General features: G+C 44.8%; 1 protein-coding gene across 1 annotated transcript in view; it reads left to right on the forward strand.

Moving 5' to 3' along the window:
- Positions 1–1,061: 1,061 nt before the first annotated feature.
- Positions 1,062–20,803, forward strand: part of LOC132390294 (uncharacterized) — a 40,657-nt gene continuing 20,915 nt past the window's right edge. Inside the window, exons 1-3 of the mRNA XM_059962911.1 lie at positions 1,062–1,119; positions 13,563–13,742; positions 14,069–14,140. Coding sequence (XP_059818894.1) covers positions 1,062–1,119; positions 13,563–13,742; positions 14,069–14,140 — 310 coding nt within the window. The remainder of the gene's footprint in view (positions 1,120–13,562; positions 13,743–14,068; positions 14,141–20,803) is intronic.

Here is a 20,803-nt window from a genome sequence, read left to right on the forward strand (position 1 = left end):
ATTCTACCATCAATATTCAAAAAAAAAGGAAAGTCTTGGCTTCTACGGCCGCCTGTGGTAAAGAGATCCGCAGACTCGCCACTCTCTGGCTAAAGTAATTTCACCTTGTCTCTGTTCTAAAAGTACGCGCCGCTCTTTTGTCCTTTGTCCTCTGGTTTTCGACTCCCGCACCTTAGAAATTATCCTTTCCACACCCACTCTATCAAGGAATATAAATATTCAATAGATTTCACTGGGGTAACGCTTCTTCTTTCTAAATTCCAGTGAGTACAGGCCTGGAGATATCCAGCACTTCTCATATGACGCCCTTCAATCTTGGAATTATTTTTGTGAACCTCGTTTGAACACTCTCCAGTTTGAGCACGATCTTTCTAAGATAAGAGACACAAAACTTTTCACAATTCTCCATGTGAGGCCTCATCAGTACTTTATAAAGTCTCAACATCACACCTTTCCTTTTATATTGGAGGTGAAATGCTGACATGCATTTGCCCTCCTCGCCACAGACTCAATCTGAGAATCTTAAATCATCGACCTCCCATTGTGGGCAGAGGGGCCGGGAATGTGCTTTAGATTTCTATGTTCAATCTGCAAATTAACCTTCAGGGAATCCCGCACAAGCACTTCAAAGTCCCTGTGAATATCTGTTTTCCTTGTCTTTTCTCTCCATTTAGAAAATAGTCAAGCATTTTATTCTCTGCCAAAGTGCATGTTCAAGAATATTTCAACACAGCAGTACATCTGCCATTACCTTGCCATGTCTAAGCCCCCTCCGTAGCCTGTCTACTTCCTCAAAACTAACTGCCCCTCCACTTATCCTCATATCGTCTGCAAACTGTGGACCCACGTTCATGGAGCTACAAACACGGAGCGCAAGATCCCTCTACTCATCGAAAGAGGTTTTTTTTCATTAATAGTCTGCTATATGTTTGTATTTTTCCGAGATGAACTCCATTGTGATTTCTCCAACAACATATGTAAGGGATGTCAGCAGAGTGGCAATGGCTTTAATTGCTGTGAAACAAAAATGAGGAAGGTGCAGGACATGTGTATTTCTAAAAATGAAGAAGTACCTGATTCTCAAGACGTATTCCATTGTAGCTAAAAAGGGAACTCAAGGTATTTGCAAAAGCTAAAGAAAGAACATACAACAATTTTTTCCCGGCATCAAAGAGAAATAAATATACAGACATCGGTGTATGGTTTACCCTCGAATAGGTGATCACGTTGCCCTACGACTCCGCCAGAGTCAGGATATATCTAAAATAAATACAGTGAATTTTGGGAGATAGCCAACAGCAAAATATTCTCAGTGAGCAATTTCAAGACACACTTGTTGGATATCAGCCAGACTACGAATGCTTCCAGAGGGTGCACAAAATTAGAACTGCACATCTGCTGTCAGTTCCTCAACCAAGACAGTATCGCAGAGAAGTTAACATTACATCATTCTTGTTATGAAATGTTGCAAGCTTTTGTCAGCTCTCACAAGCAAGGCCGCTTCTGCATCCTATCCTGTGAACTTCGTGTCCTCAGTATTCAGCTATACAAGCTTAGCAGCAACATTTAGTTTTTCCACAATAAAATAAAAGAAACTTATCATTACAACGTAAAATGTCGGAGCAGAATTAGACCATTTGGGCCATGGAGTCTGCTCTACCATTTCGTAGTTGCTGATCCATAGAACCGGAACCATAGAACATTGCATTACATAAACAGGCCGTTTGGCCCTTCTTGGCTGTGCCGAACGATTTATCTGCCTAGGCCTACGGACCTGCGCCTGGCCCGTGACCAAACTTACCCCTCTCATCCATGGACATATCCAAGTCTTCAATGTTAAAACTGAACCCGAATTTACCACATCATCTGTCGGCTCACTACACACTCACGCCACTCTCTGTGTGATGAAGCCCCCAATGTTCCCTTTAAACATTTCCCCCTTCAAAAGTATTAATAGTAATAGGTATCAGTTAGTCTCGTGAGATCATGGATTTGCGCCTTTCAAATCTGGGAGACCGGCAGTTGCCCAAACATTCGATCTCCTCGGCACTGAGTTTGTCCAACGGAAGGGCACAAGGACCCAAGTGGTCCTTTGGAACTGGTGTCGTCGGACAGCAAAGTGTTGATAAATGCCTTGCTTAAGGACACAACACGCTGCCTCAGCTGAGGCTCGAACAGGTGACTTTCAGATCATCAGACCGATGCCTTACCCACTAGGCCACGCGCCAATACCTTTTCCCTTAATCAATGTCCTCTTACTTTTTTGCTCCCCTAGCCTAGGTGGAAAAAAAAAGGCCTGCTTTGATTCACTCTGTCTATAATTTTATATACCTCTATCAAGTCTCCCCTCATTCTTCTAAGCTCCAGGGATTAAAGTCCTAACCTATTCTACATTTTTCTGTAACTCAGTTTCTCAAGTCCAGGCAACATCCTTGTATGCCTTCTCTGCCATTTTTCAAACTTATTAATACCCTTCCTGGAATTAAGTGAGATAATCTCTACACAATACTCCAAATTCGGCCTCACCAATGCCTTGTACAAACTCGCAGTAACATTTCAACACTTATCCTCAATAAATTGATTTGTAAAGTCCAATGTACTAAAAGTTTTCTTTACGACCCTATATGCCTGTGATGCAACTTTTATAGAATGTTGCATTCGGATTCCCCCCTCTGTTCCAGTGCACTCCTCAGTGCCCTACAATTTTCCTTCTACGTTCTACCTTGGTTTTATTTCCGTCCAAAGTGCAATACCTCATACGTGCCTGTAATAACCTCCATTTGCAACTTTTCAGGTCATTTTTCCAGCTGTTCTAGATCCCTCTGAAAGCTCTGAAAACTGTCGTCACTATCCACCACGCCACCAATCTTTGTATAATCTGCAACATTTCGGATCCCATTTACTACAATATCATCCAGATCATTGATATAGATGACAAATAACAATGGACCCAGTACTTATCCCTTTTCCACAATAAAATAAAAGAAACTTATCATTACAACGTAAAATGTCGGAGCAGAATTAGACCATTTGGGCCATGGTGTCTGCTCTACCATTTCGTAGTTGCTGATCCATAGAACCGGAACCATAGAACATTGCATTACATAAACAGGCCGTTTGGCCCTTCTTGGCTGTGCCGAACGATTTATCTGCCTAGGCCTACGGACCTGCGCCTGGCCCGTGACCAAACTTACCCCTCTCATCCATGGACATATCCAAGTCTTCAATGTTAAAACTGAGCCCGAATTTACCACTTCATCTGTCGGCTCACTACACACTCACGCCACTCTCTGTGTGATGAAGCCCCCAATGTTCCCTTTAAACATTTCCCCCTTCAAAAGTATTAATAGTAATAGGTATCAGTTAGTCTCGTGAGATCATTACATGATCGTAGGCCTCCGCTACCACTCTCTGAATTCTCCCATTGAGCCATTGTCTAATCCAATTTACTACCTCACCATGTATACCTAGCGACTGAATCTTCCGAACTAATCTCCCATACGGGCCTTGACAATGGCTTCACTGAAGTCCATGCAGACAGCATCCACTAAACGAAGGTTCGAGGCCCAAAACGTTAACTGCTCCCTTCAACGGATACTACCTGATCTGCTGTGTTCATCCATCTGGTTTTACGTGTTTATTTGACCACAGCATCCGCAGTGTACTTTGTGTTAGCCTTCCCTTCATCAACGTTCTTTGTAACCTCCTCTAAAACCTCCAATGGAGTTGTTAAACATGACCTACCACGCATAAAGCCGTGTCGACTTTCCATAATAAGTCCCTCTCTATCTAAGTACCTGTAGATCCTATCTCTTAGTACGCCTTCCAATAATTTACCTACTACTGACGTCAGATTTACTGGCCTATAATTTCCCGGATTACGTTTAGAACCTTTTTTTTTAAACAACAGAACAACATGAGCTATTCTACAATCCCCCAGAACCTCACCCGTAGATAGCAACACTTTAAATATGTCTATCAAGGCCCCTGCAATTTCAACACTCGTCTCCTTTAAGGTCGGAATAAATAACTTGTCAGGTGCTGCGGATTTATCTACTCTGATAGTCTCAAGACAGCAAGCAACTTCACTTCTTCAGATTGCTTAGGTTACCTGAACCCACCACCTGTTTGCCTTATATCCATTGTCTCCATGCCAGTTACTTTAGTAAATACAGACGAAAAAAAATATCTCCCCCATTTCTTTTATCTCCGTACACAGCCCAACACACTGATCTTGAAGACGACCGAAGTTATCTCTTACTATCAGTTAACTCTTAATAGACATGTAGAAGCTCTTTGGATTAGACATCAACTTGATTGTCAAAGCTACCTCATGTCTTCTGTTAACCCGGCTGATTTTTTCCTAAAGTATGTTTTTACACTTTTGTACTCCTCAAGTACCTTATTAGCTCCTAATTTCCTATCAAGTCATATATCGCCGTCTTCTTTATCAGAGTTCCAATATCCCTAGAGAACAAAGTTCCTTCTCCTTATTCAATTTGCCTTTACTCCAGACAGGAACATAAAAACGCTGCACCCACAACATTTCTCCTTTGAAGGACTCCCACTTACTAATGGCATCCTTTGCAGAGAACAACATTTCCTAATCCACGCTTTTTAGATCCTTCCTCACTTCTTCAAAATTGGACTTTTTCCAGTTTCTAACCTTCACCCGAGGACCAGGTCAATCTTTAGCCATCACCAAGCTGAAAGTAATCACGAGAACCAATGTGTTCCCAAGCACACACTTCCGTCACCTGTCCTAACCCATTTCATAATAAGGGATCTAATATTGCATCCTCTCCAGTCAGTACATCCATGTTTTGATTTGGAAAACATTCCAGAACACATTTTCCAAACTCTAACACTTCTAGACCTTTAACTGTATTTCCGTCCCAATCAATACGTGGAAAATTAAAATCCCCTACTAACACAACTTTATGTTTCTTGCTGTTGTCTGCTATCTCTCTGCAGATATGCTGCTGCAATTTTCGCTGACTATTGGATGGTCTATAGCACAAACCCAATAATGTGGTCAGACCTTTTCCGTTTCTCAGGTTACTTCTCAGCTTCAATCCCTTCGATCAAGCCCTGACCTGTCAAGAACCTCAGCCCTAAATATACAAAATAGAAAGCCTTGGCCACCACGGCCACCTGTGGCAAGGAAATCCACACATCCACTCTCTGGCTAATGAAATTTCTCCTCTTCTCCGTTCTGAAAGGTTGCGCCGCTCTTCTAAGTCTTTGTCCTCTGGTCTCCGAATCCCCCACCACAGAAAACATCTTCTACATACACACTCTATCAAGGCATTTAAACATTTAATAGATGTCAATGGGGTCGCACTTCTTCCTTTCAAATTCCAGTAAGCACAGGCCTAGAGATATCAATATCTGCTCATATGAGGCCCTTCAATCCTGGAATCATTTTTGTGAAACTCGTTACAACACTCTCCACTTTGAGTAGCATCTTTCTAAGACAAGAGGCCAAAGGCTATTCACAATACTCCAGGTGAGGGCTCACCAGTGCTTGATAAAGTCTCAACATCTCACCTTTCCTTTTATATTGGAGGTGACATGCTGACATGCATTTGCCCTCCTCGCCACAGAGTCAATCTGAGAAGGTTACATCATCGGCACAACATTGTGGGCAGAGGGGCCGGGAGTGTGCTGTAGATTTTTGTGTTCAACCTGCAAATTAACCTTTAGGGAACCCTGGACAAGCAATTCAAAGTCCCCGTGAATCTCTGTTTTCCTTGTCTTTTCTCTCCATTTTGAAAATATTCAACAATTGTATTCTCTCCCAAAGTGCATGACCAAGCATATTTCAACACAGCAGTACATCTGTCATTGCTTAGCCCTGTCTAAGCCCTTCTGTAGCCTGTCTACTTCCTCAAAACTACCTGCCCCTCCACTTATCCTGATATCGTCTGCAAACTGTGAAGGCACGTTCAGGGAGCTACATACACGGTGCGCAAGATCCTTCTGCTCATCGAAAGAGTTTTTTTTTAATTGTGTGCTATATGTTTGTATTCGTACCGGATGATCTCCATTGTGATTTCTCCAACAACATCTGTAAGGGATGTCAGACGAGTGGCAAAGGCTTTAATTGTTGGGAAACAAAAATCAGGAAGGTGCAGGACATGGGTATTTCTAAAAATGAAGAAGAACTTGATTCTCAAGACGTATTCAATTGCAGCCAAAAAGGGAACTCAAAGTTTTTTGCAAACGCTCAAGAAAGGACATACAACAATTTCTGCCGGCATCAAACAGAAATAAATATACAGACATGGGTGTACGGATCACCCTCGAATAGGTGATCACGTTGCCCTACGACTTCGCCAGAGTCAGGTTATATCTTAAATGTATACAGTGATTATTAGGCGATAGCCAACAGCAAAATATTCTCAGTGAACGATTTCAAGACACACTTGTTGGATATCAGCCAGTCTACGATTGCTTCCGGACGGTGCACAAAATTAGAATTGCACACCTGTGTCAGTTCCTCCATTACCAAGACAGAATCGCAGATAAGTTAACATTACCACATTCTTGGTATGAAATGTTGCAAGCTTTTGTCAGCCCTCACAAGCAAGGCCGCTTCTGCATCTTATCCTGTGAACTTTGCGGCCTCAATATTCAGCTTGTCAAGCTGAGCAGCAACATTTAGTTTTTCCACAAAAAAATAAAAGAAACTTATCATTAGAAAGTAAGATTTAGGAGCAGAATTAGACCATTTGGGCCATGGAGTCTGCTCCGCCATTTCGTGGTGGCTGATCCATAGAACCGGAACCATAGAACATTGCAATACATAAACAGGCCGTTTGGCCCTTCTTGGCTGTGCCGAACGATTTATCTGCCTAGTCCTACGGATCTGCGCCTGGCCCGTGACCAAACTTACCCCTCTCATACATGGACATATCCAAGTCTTCAATGTTAAAACTGAGCCCGCATTTACCACATCATCTGTCCGCTCGCTCCACAATCACGCCACTCTCTGTGTGATGAAGCCCCCAATGTTCCCTTTAAACATTTCCCCCTTCAAAAGTAATAATAGTAATAGGTATCCGTTAGTCTCCTGAGATCATGGATTTGCGCCTTTCAAATCTGGGAGACCGGCAGTTGCCCAAGCATCCGATCTCCTCGGCACTGAGTTTGTCCAACAGAAGGGCACTAGGAGAGCAATGTGTTGATAAATGCCTTGCTTAAGGACACAACACGCTGCCTCAGCTGAGGCTCGAACAGGTGACTTTCAGATCATCAGACCGATGCCTTACCCACTAGGCACCGCGCCAAAACCTATTCCCTTAACCAATGCCCTCATTTTTTGCTCCCCTATCCTCAGTGGAAAAAAAAAAGCCTGCTTGGATTCACTCTGTTTAAAATTTTATATCCCTCTATCAAGTCTCCCCTCATTCTTCTAAGCTCCAGGGATTAAAGTCCTAACCTATTGTACAGTTTTCTGTAACTCAGTTCCTCAAGTCCAGGCAACATCCTAGTATGCCTTCTCTGCCATTTTTTAACATTAATATCCTTCCTGTAATTAAGTGAGCAAATCTCTACACAATACTCCAAATTCGGCCTCACCAATGCCTTGTACAAACTCGCAGTAACATTTCAACACTTATCCTCAATAAATTTATTTATAAAGTCCAATGTATTAAAAGTTTTCTTTACGACCCTATATGCCTGTGATGCAACTTTTATAGAATGTTGCATTTGGATTCACAGATCCCTCTGTTCTACTGCACTCCTCAGTGCCCTACAATTTTCCTTCTACGTTCTGCATTGGTTTTATTTCCGGCCAAAGTGCAATACCTCATACGTGCCTGTAATAAACTCCATTTGCAACTTTTCAGGTCATTTTTCCAGCTGTTCTAGATCCCTCTGAAAGCTCTGAAAACTGTCGTCACTATCCACCACGCCACCAATCTTTGTATCATCAGCAACATTTCGGATCCCATTTACTACAATATCATCCAGATCATTGATATAGATGACAAATAACAATGTACCCAGTACTTATCCCTGTGGTACACCACGAGTCGTAGGCCTCCGCTACCACTCTCTGAATTCTCCCTTTGAGCCATTGTCTAATCCAATTTACTACCTCACCATGTATACCTAGCGACTGAATCTTCCGAACTAATCTCCCATACGGGCCTTGACAATGGCTTCACTGTAGTCCATGCAGACAGCAGCCACTGAACGAAAGTTCGAGGCCCAACACGTTTACCGCTCCCTTCAACGGATTCTACCTGTCCCGCTGAGTTCATCCATCTTGTTTTACGTGTTTATTTGACCACAACATCCGCAGTGTACTTTGTGTTAGCATCAACTGCCTTCCCTTCATCCACGTTCTTTGTACTCTATTCTAAAACCTCCAATGGAATTGTTAAACATGACCTACCACGCATATAGCCGTGTCGACTTTCCATAATAAGTCCCTCTCTCTCTAAATACTTGGAGATCCTATCTCTTAGTAGGTCTGCCAATAATTTACCTACAACCGACGTCAAACTTACTGGCCTATAATTTCCCGGAATACGGTTAGAACCTTTTTTTTAAACAACAGAACAGCATGAGCTATTCTACAATTCTCCAGCACCTCACCGGTAGATAGCAACACTTTAAATATGTCTATCAAGGCCCCTGCAATTTAAACATTCGTCTCCTTTAAGGTCGGAGAAAGTAACTTGTCAGATAAATCCTGGGGATTTATCTACTCTGATAGTCTCAAGCCAGCAAGCACCTTCACTTCTTCAATTTGCATAGGTTACCTGAACCCACCACCTGTTTGTCTTATATCCATTGTCTCCATGCCAGTTTCTTTAGTAAATACAGACGAAAAAAATATCTCCCCCATTTCTTTTATCTCCGTACACAGCCCAACACACTGATCTTCAAGACGACCAAAGTTATCCCTATCTATCAGTTAGCTCTTAATATACATGTAGAAGCTCATTGGATTAGACTTCAACTTGATTGCCAAAGCTACCTCATGTCTTCTGTTAACCCTCCTGATTTTTTTTCTAAAGTATGTTTTTACACTTTTATATTCCTCAAGTACCTTATTTGCTGCTTATCTCCTATCAAGTCATATATCGCCGTCTTCTTTATCAGAGTTCCAATATTCCTAGAGAACAAAGTTCCTTATCCTTATTCAATTTGCCTTTACTCCGGACAAGAACATAAAAACCCTCAACATTTCTCCTTTGTAGGACTCCCACTTACTAATGGCATCCTTTGCAGAGAAAGCATCTGTGGGCTTGTCAGCACATCAGCGTGTCAGGGCGACAGGAGTGTTGGTCGTGGAGGGAAGAAAAAGAGAGAAGTGGATGGGGAGGGTGGGGAGTAAGATAATGGGGAAGAGGAGACAGTGGGACAAAGGTGGGAGAGAGCAGGTACAGAAAAGAGACAAGGTTGAGCAGGGAAGATAGGATAAAAAGTGAGAGAGAGGATGGTGTGAGGGAAAAGGAGAATGAAAACGGGAGCGTGGGGGAAGCTTGTCGAGGGAGAATGAAAGGATGAGACAGTGAATGCCACGGAATAAGGAGGGAGGGTAGGGTTAGAAGAAATAGGTCCATAGTAATAGGGGACTCAATAGTCAGGGGCTCAGACAGGCGTTTCTGTGGAGGTGACCGGGAGTCCCGGATGGTAGTTTGCCTCCCTGGTGCCAGGGTTCGGGACGTTTCTGATCGCGTCCAAGATATCCTGAAGTGGGAAGGTGAAGAGCCAGAGGTCGTGGTACATGTAGGTACCAATGACATAGGAAGGAAAGGGGAAGAGGTCCTGAAACGAGAGTATAGGGAGTTAGGAAGGCAGTTAAAAAGAAGGACCGCAAAGGTAGTAATCTCGGGATTACTGCCTGCGCCACGCGACAGTGAGAGTAGGAATAGAATTAGGTGGAGGATGAATGCGTGGCTGTGGGATTGGAGCAGGGGGCAGGGATTCAAGTTTCTGGATCATTGGGACCTCTTCTGCGGCAGGAGTGAACTGTTCAAGAAGGACGGGTTACACTTGAATCGTGGGGGGACCAATATCCTAGCGGGGAGGTTTGCTAGGGCTACAGGGCGGACTTTAAACTAGTAAGATGAGGGGGCGGGAGACTATTTGAGGAGACTATGGGAGAGGAGGTTAGTTCACCAGTGCAGCAAGTAAATAGACAGTGTGTGAGGGAGGAAAGGCAGGTGATGGAGAAGGGATGCGCTCAGCCCGAAGATGTAGGGGAGAAGAAAGAAAAGGATAATAAATTTGAATGCATTGTTAGGGATGGAGAGAGGAGGAGATGGAGAGAATCTTAAATGTATCTATTTTAATGCTAGGAGCATTGTAAGAAAGTTGGATGAGCTTAAAGCGTGGATTGATACCTGGAATTATGATGTTGTAGCTTTTAGTAGGAAGGGTGTGATTGGCAACTAAATATTCCTGGATATATTTGCTTCAGGTGTGATAGAGTGGGAGGGGCCAGAGGAGGAGGTGTTGCATTGCTTGTCCGTGAGAATCTTATGGCGGTGCTTTGGAAGGATATATTAGAGAGCTACTCTAGGGAGGCCATTTGGGTGGAATTGAAGAATGGGAAAGGTGCAGTAACACTGATAGGAGTGTATTATAGGCCACCTAATGAGGAGCGTGAGTTGGAAGAGCAAATGTGTAAGGAGATAGCAGATATTTGTCGTAAACACAAGGTGGTGATTGTGGGAGATTTTAATTTTCCTCACGTAGACTGGGAAGCTCATTCTGTAAAAGGGCTGGATGGTTTAGAGTTTGTGAAATGTGTACAGGATAGTTTTTTGCAACAATACATAGAAGTACCGACTAGAGATGGGGCAGTGTTGGATCTCCTGTTAGGGAATGCGATAGGTCAGCTGACAGATGTATGTGTTGGGGAGCACTTCGGGTCCAGTGATCACAATAGCATTAGCTTCAATATAATTATGGAGAAGGACAGGACTGGACCTAGAGTTGAGATTTTTGATTGGAGAAAGGCTAACTTTGAGGGGATGCGAAGGGATTTAGAGAGAGTGGATTGGGTCAAGTTGTTTTATGGGAAGGATGTAATAGAGAAATGGAGGTCATTTAAGGGTGAAATTATGAGGGTACAGAATCTTTATGTTCCTGTTAGGGTGAAAGGAAAGGTTAAAGGTTTGAGAGCACCATGGTTTTCAAGGGATATTAGAAATTTGGTTCAGAAAAAGAGGGATGTCTACAATAGTTATAGGCAGCATGGAGTAAAGGAATTGCTCGAGGAATATAAAGAATGTAAAAGGAATCTTAAGAAAGAGATTAGAAAAGCTAAAAGAAGATACGAGGTTGGTTTGACAAAGAAGGTGAAAGTAAATCCGAAAGGTTTCTACAGTTATATTAAAAGCAAGAGGAGAGTGAGGGATAAAATTGGCCCCTTAGAGAATCAGAGTGGTCAGCTATGTGTGGAACCGAAGGAGATGGGAGAGATTTTGAATGATTTCTTCTCTTCGGTATTCACTAAGGAGAAGGATATTGTTCTTAGAGATAGTTTTTTTAATTATCTGGATAGACGTGTTCTGATTAGAAGTAGCCAGCATGGATTTGTGCGTGGAAGGTCATGTTTGACAAACCTTATTGAATTTTTTGAAGAAGTTACGAGGAATGTTGACGAGGGAAAGGCAGTGGATTTAGTCTATATGGACTTCAGCAAAGCCTTTGACAAAGTTCCACATGGAAGGTTAGTTAAGAAGGTTCAGTCGTTAGGTATTAATGCTGGAGTAATAAAATGGATTCAACAGTGTCTAGGTGGGAGATGCCAGAGAGTAGTGGTGGATAATTGTTTACCGGGATGGAGGCCGGTGACTAGCAGGGTGCCTCAGGGATTTGTTTTGGGCCCAATGTTGTTTGTAATATACATAAATGATCTGGATGATGGGGTGGTAAATTGGATTAGTAAGTATGCCGATGATACTAAGGTAGGAGGTGTTGTGGATAATGAGGTGGATTTTCAATGCTTACAGGGAGATTTATGCCGGTTAGAAGAATGGGCTGAACGTTGGCAGATTGAGTTTAATGCTGAGAAGTGTGAGGTTCTACATTTTGGCAGGAATAATCCAAATAGAACATACAGAGTAAATGGTAGGGCATTGAAGAATGCAGAGGAACAGAGAGATCTAGGAATAACTGTGCATAGTTCCCTGAAAGTGGAGTCTCATGTAGATAGGGTGGTGAAGAGGGCTTTTGGAAAGCTGGTTTTATAAATCAAAGCATTGAGTACAGAAGCTGGGATGTAATGATAAAGTTGTACAATGCATTGGTAAGGCCAAATTTGGAATATTGTGTGCAGTTCTGATCACCGAATTATAGGAAAGATATCAATAAATTAGAGAGTGCAGAGACGATTTACTAGGATGTTACCTGGATTTCAGCAATTAAGTTACAGAGAAAGGTTGAACAAGTTAGGTCTTTATTCATTGGAGCGTAGAAGGTTGAGGGGGGATTTGATCGAGGTATTTAAAATTTTGAGAGGGATAGATAGAGTTGACGTGAACAGGCTGTTTCCATTGAGAGTAGGGGAGATTTAAACTAGAGGACATGATTTGAGAGTTAGGGGGCAGAAGTTTAAGGGAAACACGAGGGGGTATTTCTTTACTCAAAGAGTGATAGCTCTGTGGAATGAGCTTCCTGTAGAAGTAGTAGAGGCCAGTTCAGTTGTGTCATTTAAGGTAAAATTGGATAGGTATATGGACAGGAAAGGAGTGGAGGGTTATGGGCTGAGTGCGGGTAGGTGGGACTAGGTGAGATTAAGAGTTCGGCACGGGCTAGGAGGGTCAAGATGGCCTGTTTCCGTGTTGTGATTGTTATATGGTTATATGGAGAGAGAGTGCGCCACTGGTCGAGGAAAGCGAGGAAACGCGCTGAAGGAACCGTGTTTCGAGGTGAGTTGTTCACCTCACTCGGAGGGAAGGGGTTGAATCACAGCCATGAGCGGGGACAGTGGGAACGGCCAATGCTCAAAACAGGAACTAGCTGGGGGTGCATCTGTTCCGGATTGAGACTCTGTATGTGTGACAAAATCCCTCCTTGTTCTCTCCTTCCTCATTCCTGCACTCCGTCTCAACTCGCATCGTTCAAATCATTTCCTTTCTCTGTCCCTGCTTCGTTTCCACATTTCCTTAGACCTCCCGGAATTCCTCCTCCATCACCGCCGCGATCTCCATCCTTCCTCTCCTCCTCTCCGCTGTCTTGTCCAATCCTGACCTCACTCACTTACCTCCGTTCACCGATCCTCTGTCTTCAATCACTTTCCAACTCTCGGCCTTCATTTCTCCGTCTCACCATCTCCGCGCTTTTTCCACCTCCATCACTCCTCCCTCCCTCCTCTCTCCCCATGCACCTTCTCTCCCTCCCTTCCCTCCAGTCTGACCATTGTCACCCACCTTTCTATCTCTCCCCGACCCCAAATCCTCCGCTCTTTTTCCCCACTATCATTATCTTCCCCCAACCAATCTCATTTCTCACGACCACCCTCTGCAACACCCCCAATCTCTCTGCTCCCCGCACGTCCTCCCCCTGCTCTCGGTTCCTCTATTCATCAGCTCTTCATCCGGCGTTGGTTGGAACCGGTCTAACCCACTTGTTAACACAGGCCTCCTCTGACAACGGATGCTTCCCCTATCTGAGCCCAAAGGCGCAGAGAATCCTCGGCAGGATGGACCGGAGCGAGAGTCACATGAATGTGAAGTTGGGCAAAACTGACTCACGGTCTCCTTCCCGAGGTGAGTGTGACAGAGAGACACGCGACAGGTCTATTCTGCAGCTTATCCCCGGTGTGTGTGATGGGACGCTGTGGAGGGAGATTCACACTGTGTCTGACCCCGGGAGTATGTGATGGGACGGTGTGGAAGGAGATTCACTCTGTGTCTGACACCGGGTGTGTGTGAGGGGACGGAGTGGAGGGAGATTCACTCTTTGTCTGAATCCGGGGGTGTGTGATGGGACGGTGTGGAGGGAGATTCACTCTGTGTCTGAGCCCGGGAGTGTGTGATTGGACTGTGTGGAGGGAACCTCACTCTGTCTCTAACCCTCGCTGTTTTGTTCTCAGCTGAACCTGTTGTATCGTACGCGGAACTTAATTTCAAGACCCTCTCCGCGCCCCGGGTCCGGACAGATAGAGGTTAGTTTCATCTTTGTTGGTTTGACCCTGTTGAGCTGACGTGTCCAATCCTGTCGAGAGATCTCAGGGCAAACGTACAGTCATTCTAATGATTCCTTGTTTGAGCATAAGACGGAGGGAACGCGTGGGAGAGACGATGGGTGGGTGGACATTATGGAAGGGACGGTGGGGTGGGTGCCGTGAGGTGTCAGCGCCCCAGGAGCTGCGGTATAGAAGGAGAGCCGTTGGATGTTTTGAGGAGGGTGCTCTGTGGGTCGGTGAGGAGAGCGAGCATGGGATGTGCTGTAAGGAGGAAGGCGCGATGAGGAGTGAACTCTGAAGAATGGGTGTGTGGAGATGAGTGAACGCCGTGTCCGTGTGGTGAGGAGGGACACAGTGGGAGAAACGTTGAGGAGGAGGCGCTGTATAAATCCATAACTGCTCTCTCACTTTTCTTAACCCCACTCTCTTTCCCCTCTTTCCCCTTTTCTCCGCTCCCTCACCTCCTCACACCCTTTCCACTCTCCCATTCACCACTCCTCTCTCCCTGTTTTCCCCACTCTCTCGCATTGTCCCCTTCTCTTCGCCCTGCCGCCTTGCCCCCTCCCTCCACTCATCCTCTATCACAGTCACCGTCTCTACGACTCTCGGTCTCCCCCTCGTGTCCTTTCCCTCTCTCCCCGCTCCCTCTCATCCTTCCCCGTCCGCCACTCCGGTTTTCCAAACTGGCTCTGTCCATAAATATGCCCCTGAAATCCCTTCATGCCCTCTCGTCCTGTCTATCCATGGCTCACGCCTTTCCCCAACGCTGTCTCCCCTCGATCTTCTCTCTTACTCAAAGTTTCTTCTCGCTTCTCCATCCGTCTCGCACTTTTCTCTTCCCCTCACTCTTTCTTCTGAATCCCCCTCTCTCGCACCTCTCCCTGCCCTCTCAGTGTTACCGACTCTCTCCCCGGTCCGTCCCACTCTCTTACCGCGAAACCCTGTTCTCCCTCCCCATTCTTTCTCTTACATCTTTCCGCCCATCGCCCCTGACGCTATATCCCCTTCTCTGTCCATCGATCTCCTCTGCTGCCCCCAAGAGCCTCTCGTCTCTCTACCCCTCTCCCTGACCCTCTCTCTCGAATTCTCACGCATTCTCTCTCCCTCACTTATCTCTCTCTCTCTCTCTCTTCTCTCACCCCTCTCCTCCCTTCCCGACACAATCCCCCATGCTCTACCGCTCTCACTCTTATCTTTTCTCTCTGTGTCTCTCAGACGGTCTGAACTCCACCTACTCAGATCTGAATTTTCGCAAAGAGAAACCCCGCATCGATCAGGTTGAAAATCGTCCCATTGCCTCGGAACCCGGCGGGTTTTCAAACACTGCACAAACAGGTCAATGTTTACTCTGATGACGTCAGACTTGAGGGATCACGTGTCATACTCGCAATTGTCCAAGTTTCTAATGCATCCGCCTCGGCCACTTTCTCTGTCCCCCACAGACTGACCACCATCTGGGTAATATAACGTTGTCACTCGGCTCCCCAATAATTACTGCCTGTGATGCATATACATGATCTGTATGAAATTGCCGTTGGAAGGGTTAGAAACATAGAAACATAGAAAACATGCGTCGCAATACAGGCACTTCGGCCCACCAAACTGACAGCACATATCCCTACCTTATAACAACCTAGGCTTTACCCATAGCCCCCTATTATTCTAAGATCCATTCAGCCATCGAGAAGACTCTTAAAATACCCTCTCGTTTCCAGCTCCACCACCGCCTCCGGCAGCCCATTGCACGAACTCACCACATGCTTCAAAAAAAAACTGAACCCTGACATCTCCTCTGTATTTACTTCCGAGCACCTTAAAACCTTGCCCTCTCTTGCTAGCCATTCCACGCAATCTCCACTCTCTGAGTAATAGACTTACTCCTAACATCTCGTCTGTACCTACTCCCCAACACCATAAAACTGTGTCCTCTTGAGGCAACCATTTCAGCCCTGGGTAAAAGACTCTTACTATCCACACGAACAATACCTGTACAAGATTTTGTACACATCTATCAGGTCACCTCTTATCCTCCGTCGCTGCAAAAAGAAAAGGCCGAGTTCACTGAACCTATTCTCATAAGGCATGTTCCCCAGCCCTGGCAACATCCTTGTAAATCTCTTCTGCACCCTTTCTATGGCTTCCAAATCCCTTCTGTAATGAGGCGTCCAGAACAGAGCACATTACTCCAACTGGGGTCTGACCAAGGTCCAGTATAGCTGCAACATTACCTCTGTGCTCTTAAACACAATTTCACGATTGATGAAGGCCAATAAACCATATGCCTTCTTAACCACAGAGTCAACCTGCGCAGCTGCCTTGAGCGTCCTATGGACTCGGACCCCAAGATTCCTCTGATCCTCCACACTGTCAAGAGTCTTATTATTAATACTATATTATCCCATCATATTTGACCTACCAAAATGAACCACCACACTAATGGGGTTGAACTCCATTTGCCACTTCTCAGCCCTGTTTTGCATCCTATCAATTTCCCGCTGCAACCTCTGACAACCCTCCACACTGTCCACAACATCTCCAAACTATTTGTCATCAGCAGACATACTAACCCATTCCTCCACTTCCTCATCCAGGGACACCAGGGACAGATCTGGCTTTACTCCATGAGGGTATGTCCCCACCAACAGAATCCAAAACGGAATACTTATTATTTGTGAGACCGGCCGCAGGGATGCTCTGCTCATTCTGTTTATCCCCCTTCCCTCCGCTCACAGTCACCCAGCTACCTGCCTCCTGACATTTCGGGGTAAATGTCTCCCTGTAACTCTTGTTTATTTCTGCCTCTGCCTCTCGAATGATCGGAAGTTTCCATGAAATTCCATCCAAATTCCATGAAAGTTACATCTTCTATCCGTGCTTGATCTCCCTTTCCCGGTCAAAACAGACCGACAACTCTCCCTGCGTTTCACGTCATCAGATACCTCCCTCCCCCTTCAATGTTCCACGCTCCCAATCTCCTCCTCTCTTTCCCTCTCTCACCACTACAGTTCATGTCCGTCTCTCCCAACCTTCCATCTCCTTGGGTTTCTACCATCCGATATATTCTTAATAGACATGTCTGTGTTTATTGCACATAACAACTGAAAAACTAGCTCCTACACAATCAAATCAGCCGGTCATCTCTCCCTGTGTCCCACATCATTATTCCCGAAAGATTTACCCAGTATTACAGAATTGGACTGTAAAAAAATTTATCCCGGGATTAAACAGAAATAAAGACGCAAACCTGGGTGTACGGTTTACCGCTCAATAGGTAATCCCGTTGACTTACGACTCCGCCAATACCAAGTTATCTATTAAATGTATATAGTGAACTTTGGGCAACAGCCAACAGCCAAAAATATTCAGTGAGCGATTTCAAGAAGCACTTGTTACATATCAGCTGGTCTACGAATGCTGCCGGGAGGTGGACAAATTTAGAACTGCACGTCTACAGTCAGTTCCTCTTTTACCAAGACAGTGTGGGATTAAAGTGAACATTACCTCATTTTTGGTATGCAATGCTGCTAGGTTTTGTTAGCTCGCACAAGCAAGGCAGCGTCTGCAACTTATCCTGTGACCTTCGTGACCTCAGTCTTCAGCTAGTCCAGCTTGGCAAAATCATTTTTTTTTTCACATTCAGACAAATTAACTTACCATGAGAACGTAGGATTTAGGAGCAGAATTAGACCGTTTGTCTCATTTAGTCTGCTCCAGCATTTCATCGTGCCTTATCTAATTTACTTCTCAGCCTAAATCCCCTCCCCTCTTCCAGTATTCCTTCAAGCCCTGACCAATCAAGAACCTCGGCCATAAATATATACAAGAAGAGACCTTTGGCCTCCAAGGCCGCCTGCAGCAGAAATCCACAATTTCACCACAGTCTGGCTAAATAAATGTCTCCTTGTCCCCGTTCCAGAAGGACGCGCTGCTCTTCGAAGTCTTTGTCCTCTGGTCTTCAACTCCCCCGCCATAGAAAACATCCTCGCCACACCAACTCGATCAAGGCATTTATATTTTCAATAGATTTCAATGGGATCGCTCTTCTTCCTTCGAATTTCCAGTGCGTGCAGGCCTAGAGATTTCCAGCACTTCTAATATGACGCCATTTAATCATGGAATCATTTCTGTGAACCTCGTTTGAACCATCTCCACTTTGAGCACCATCTTTCTAAAATAAGAGGCCCAAAACTGTTCACAATACTCCACGTGAGGCCTCAGCAGTGCTTTATAAATACTCAGCATCTCTCCTTTCCTTTTATATTCGGGTCGAAATGCTGACATGCATTTGCCCTACTCACCACAGACTCAATCTAAGAAGGTTACATCATCGGCACAACATTGTGGGCTGAGGGGCCGGGAATGTGCTGTAGAATTTTATGTTCACCCTGTAAATTAAACGTCTGGAAACCGCGCTCAAGGACCTTAAAGTCCCCTGAAATTTATGTTTTGTTTGTGTTTTCTCTCCATTTATAAAATATTCAACCTTTTAATTTCTCACAAAGCATGCATCCTTCAACACTTCGGTACATCTGCCATTACTTTGCCCTGTCTAAGCCTTTCTGTAGCCTGTCTAATTCCTCAAAACTACCTGCCCCTCCACTTATCCTCATGTCGTCTACAAACTGTGGAGCCACATTCATGGAGCTGCACACACGGACGTAAGATCCCTCTGCTCGTTGACACTGTCTTGTCTTTAATTCTGTGCTATATCTTCCTATTTGTCCGGGTTGAACTCATCTGCCATTTCTCCAACCATATCTGCAAGGGATTTCAGCAGAGCAGCAACTGATTTCGTTTCCAGGAAAAGATGAGGAAGATGCAGGTCATGTGTATTCCAAAAATGAAGAAGTTCTCAATACTCAAAAAGTATTCGATTTTGGCCGAAAAAGGAACTCAAAGGTCTTGTAAAAGCTAAAGAAAGGGCTTACAAGAAAATAAAAAAATAGTGGGAATGTAATCATCTGTTCGGCTCGCTGCTTCATCCGGGTGATGGTCGCCCCCGGCCCGAGAAAATTACGAAATCTCCTTTGGGTGGATGCTGTACTATGTTTAAAAATAGTACACAATATGAGAGTCAATGACTGAGCTATAAATTTCTATTTTGACTATATGGTTAGTAAATCAACATAAAAATAAGAAAGGGGCACGTTCTTATGAAACAGTCTAATATTCCAACGTTGGAGATCACAGTGTCGTCCATTTGTTCCCGTCGACCTCTCCCAAGCGTAACCGACCCTCGGATCCACTCTCCTCAGACCGCTCCGTCCAGTGGTCATAGAAACATAGAAACACAGAATGCCTAGATCACAGTCCAGGCCCTTCGGCCGACAAACTGTGAGAACATGTCCTTACCTCCGAACCATCCAGCTCTTTTCCAGAATGGACTTCTAAATTACCTCGGTTTACCAATAGCTCTCTATTTTCCTGATCTCCATGTACCTGTCCAGGAGACTGTTAAAACTGCCTGTTGTATCGGGCTGCACCATCCTGTCCGGCAGCGCATTACACGAACTCAACACTCTCTTCGAACAAAAATAAAACTACCCCTGGCAATCCGCTCTGTACTGACTTCTATGCAGCTTAAAACTGTGCCCTCTCGTGCTATCGATTTCACCCCTGCGAAATAAAGGCTTCTGACTATTCACACGATCAATGCCTCTCATCATCTCATACACCTTATCAGGTCCTCTCTCATCCTCCGCCTCTCCAAGGAAAAATGGACGAGTTCACCAAACCCATTCTGATACGCCATGCACCCCAATCAAGTCAACATCTTTGTAAATCTCCTCTGCATCCTTTCTATCGTTTCCACATTCTTCCTGTAGTGAGACAACTAGAACTGAGCAACGTATTCCAAGTGGGGTCTTAACATTTGTAATATTATCTTACTGCTCCAAAACCCAGCTTCACGGTTGATGAAGGCCAATGAACCGGACGCTTTCTTCAGGACAGAGACAACCTGCGCAGCAGCTTTGAGTGTCCTGTGGACTCGAACTCCAAGATGTCTCCGAGCCACCAAACTGCCGAGAATCGTTCCATCATATCTGACCTACAAAAAAGGACAACTTCTCACTTATCCTGGTTGAACACCATCTGCCACTTTTCAGACCAGTTTTGTATCCTAGGACTTTCCCGCACTGAGCCCGGACAGACCTCATTATCTCAGCAAACCCAACCATGTATAGTCCGCAAATTTACGAACCCACACCTCCACATCTTCATCCAGGTAATTTATAAAATCACGAAGAGTAGGGGTCCCAGAACTGATCCCTAAGGAACTCCACTGTTCACTGGCCTCCATGCAGAATATGACCCATCTAAATCCTTCTGTGGGCAAGCCAGTTCTGCATCCAGAAAGCAAAGGCCCCTTCTGTTACCCCTTCTGCACACATACTTTCCCAATAAGCCTTCCATGGGTACGTTATCAAATTCTCCTTGAAATCACTATAAACTAGATCTACTATGCTACCTTCATCAACATGTTCAGAGACGTCCTCAACAAAAAAAATCAATCCGGCTCATAAGGCACGACCTGCCTTTGCATATCCATGCCAGTTTATATTAATCATATCATGCCTCTACAAATGTTCACAAATCTTGCCTCTCAGGATCTTCTCCCTCATCGTAGCAACCACTGAAGTA

This window comes from Hypanus sabinus, unplaced genomic scaffold (assembly GCF_030144855.1).
Source record: "Hypanus sabinus isolate sHypSab1 unplaced genomic scaffold, sHypSab1.hap1 scaffold_835, whole genome shotgun sequence".
In the NCBI taxonomy this organism is placed as follows: Eukaryota; Metazoa; Chordata; class Chondrichthyes; order Myliobatiformes; family Dasyatidae; genus Hypanus; species Hypanus sabinus.